At 48.8% G+C, this 2,500-nt stretch overlaps 1 protein-coding gene across 1 annotated transcript in view; it reads right to left on the reverse strand.

Annotated features, from left to right (window-relative positions):
* The window catches only part of LOC308169755 (receptor-type tyrosine-protein phosphatase mu-like), a gene marked incomplete at both ends in the record, with an annotated part of 191,607 nt that overhangs the window by 7,219 nt on the left and 181,888 nt on the right, over positions 1 to 2,500 (reverse strand). Inside the window, 2 exon segments of the mRNA XM_080544493.1 lie at positions 553 to 726; positions 1,226 to 1,375. Of these exon segments, the coding sequence (XP_080400619.1) occupies positions 553 to 726; positions 1,226 to 1,375 (324 nt within the window).

Genomic DNA, 2,500 nt, shown 5'->3' on the forward strand with positions numbered 1-2,500 from the left:
CCTGACCTACGCACACATCACCATATCTCAGTAGGATGATTAAAACGTCTCAGCGCTTTGGGAAGGCACACGGTGACTCAGTGGAAGTGGTTTAGGGAGGTTAGAGACGGGGCTGAGGGAGGCGTAGCACTGCTAATGAAGGCTGCTGGTTAGAGAGAGTAAGAGAGTTAGAGAGAGTTAGAGAGCTAGAGAGAGTTAGAGAGAGTTAGAGAGAGAGTTAGAGAGAGTTAGAGAGAGTTAGAGAGAGTTATAGAGAGTTATAGAGAGAGCTAGAGAGAGTTAGAGAGAGTTAGAGAGTTAGAGAGAGTTAGAGAGAGTTAGAGAGAGCTAGAGAGAGTTAGAGAGAGTTAGAGAGAGTTAGAGAGAGTTAGAGAGAGTTAGAGAGAGGTACTGTCTCACTCCTCCATCCCCTCAGTGATCCCCAGCTAGACAGGACTTGGCGACTAGCACCTCTGGCGTTATAGTGTGTGTGTGTGTGTGTGTGTGTGTGTGTGTGTGCATATGTGTGTGTGTGTGTGTGTGTGCGTATCTGTGTGTGTGTGAAACACGTACATCCATGAGGGCAGCGTTGATGTAGTTGCTGCTCTCCCCGTCGATGGTGATGAGGAAGGGCAGGCAGCGGTCGGGCGGCAGCACGTCCATACAGCGGTTCTTCTCGTGGTTCCTCGGCAACAGGGCGATGCTGCAGTCCTCCACACGCAGCGTAGGGGTCACCATGTTCAGAGTCTGGACAGAGAACACGTCGTCAGACACCATTCACACACACACACACACACACACACACACTCACACACACACACACACACACTCGCACACACACACTCACACACACACACACACACACTCGCACACACACACACACACACACATGCACACACACATGCACGCACGCACATACACACACACACACAGACACACACACACACAGACACACACGCACGCGCACGCGCACACGCACATGCACACGCACACACACACAGACACACACACACAGACACACACGCACGCGCACGCACACGCACACACACACACACACACACACACGTGCATGCACACACACACACAAACACCACAGACACACATGCACACACACACGTGCACGCACGCACATACACACACACACACACACACAGACACACACACACGCACGCGCACGCACACGCACACGCACACGCACACGCACACGCACACGCACACACACAAACATATACACACACACACTGACCCTGAACTCCTCTTTGATCTGGCTGGAGTTGGTCTGGGGGTCCAGGCGGTTCATGTCGTAGTAGACCGATCGCAGCTGATTGGCTGGGATGGTGGTGTCTCCGCAAAGACACGCCTCCAAGATGGCGTCATGGATGAACACGTACTGCTCCTGGAGGAGACACGGGAGAGACAAACAACCATGAGGGGGAGAAAGATACACACCACACACACACACACCACACACACACACACACACACACACACACGCACCACACAGACACACACCGCACACACACACACACACACACACACACACACGCACCACACAGACACACACCGCACACACACACACACACACACACACACACACACACACACACACACCAAACAGACACACACCACACCACACACACACACACACAAAGATCACAAATAACTTCTACTGCTACTAAAGGACACTAAACCAGTCAAAGGATAAATGACTATTTCATAATCAAATCTTACATGACATTTCAGAGACATACTGTAATCAAATGAAATCGAATCAAACGTTATTGGTCACGTACATCACATACAGCCGTCAGTGATATAGTGAAATGCTTTGTTCATCTGGCTCCTCGTACAACGACCGTCAATAAATCAATATGTCATGAAATCAACAATACAATATAATATGGTAAAAAAGTAATGAAGCAATAAGTAATAATCAAGCAATGACAGTGGCAATGCAAAAGTAGTGCAAAAGGGGTGGCGTCGTAGCAATGACTGTTGGGTAATAGTACACTATGTAATACACAAACAACTCCTTCCTAAAGACCTCTTCACCCCCAATACCCCCCCTTTCTCTACTGTAAATACATTGATTCATAATAATACTTTTTTTAAAGTAATTTTTCCATCTTCTAGGAATTGTGTCCCCTGGTCCTACATTTCTTTTTCTTATGATGACTAATGGATAGATGATTCACTTACTTTAAACAAATGTATTTGATGTAAGTCGCTTTGGATAGAGGCGTCTGCTAAATGGCAAAAACATCAATGTAAATGTGATGTCAACTCCTCAGGAGGGACGTGAGGAGGTGGCCATCTTCACGGTCTCCTGATGTGTCACCTCAGACCCTCCCTCTCTCGGTGTGTGTTGTGTTGCCTATGACATTGACCTCTTCCCTGTCAGAGAGGAGCCCCCCCCCCCCCCCCCTGGCTTGACATAAATCATTCACGAAGTGACATTTCAGAACCGTCTGGACCTGTCACTTCTGACAGAACCCTTCAGGAGCGGGGGCTGGTGGGCGCC

Source organism: Nansenia antarctica (assembly GCF_963989245.1).
Source record: "Nansenia antarctica genome assembly, chromosome: 13".
NCBI lineage: Eukaryota > Metazoa > Chordata > Actinopteri > Argentiniformes > Microstomatidae > Nansenia > Nansenia antarctica.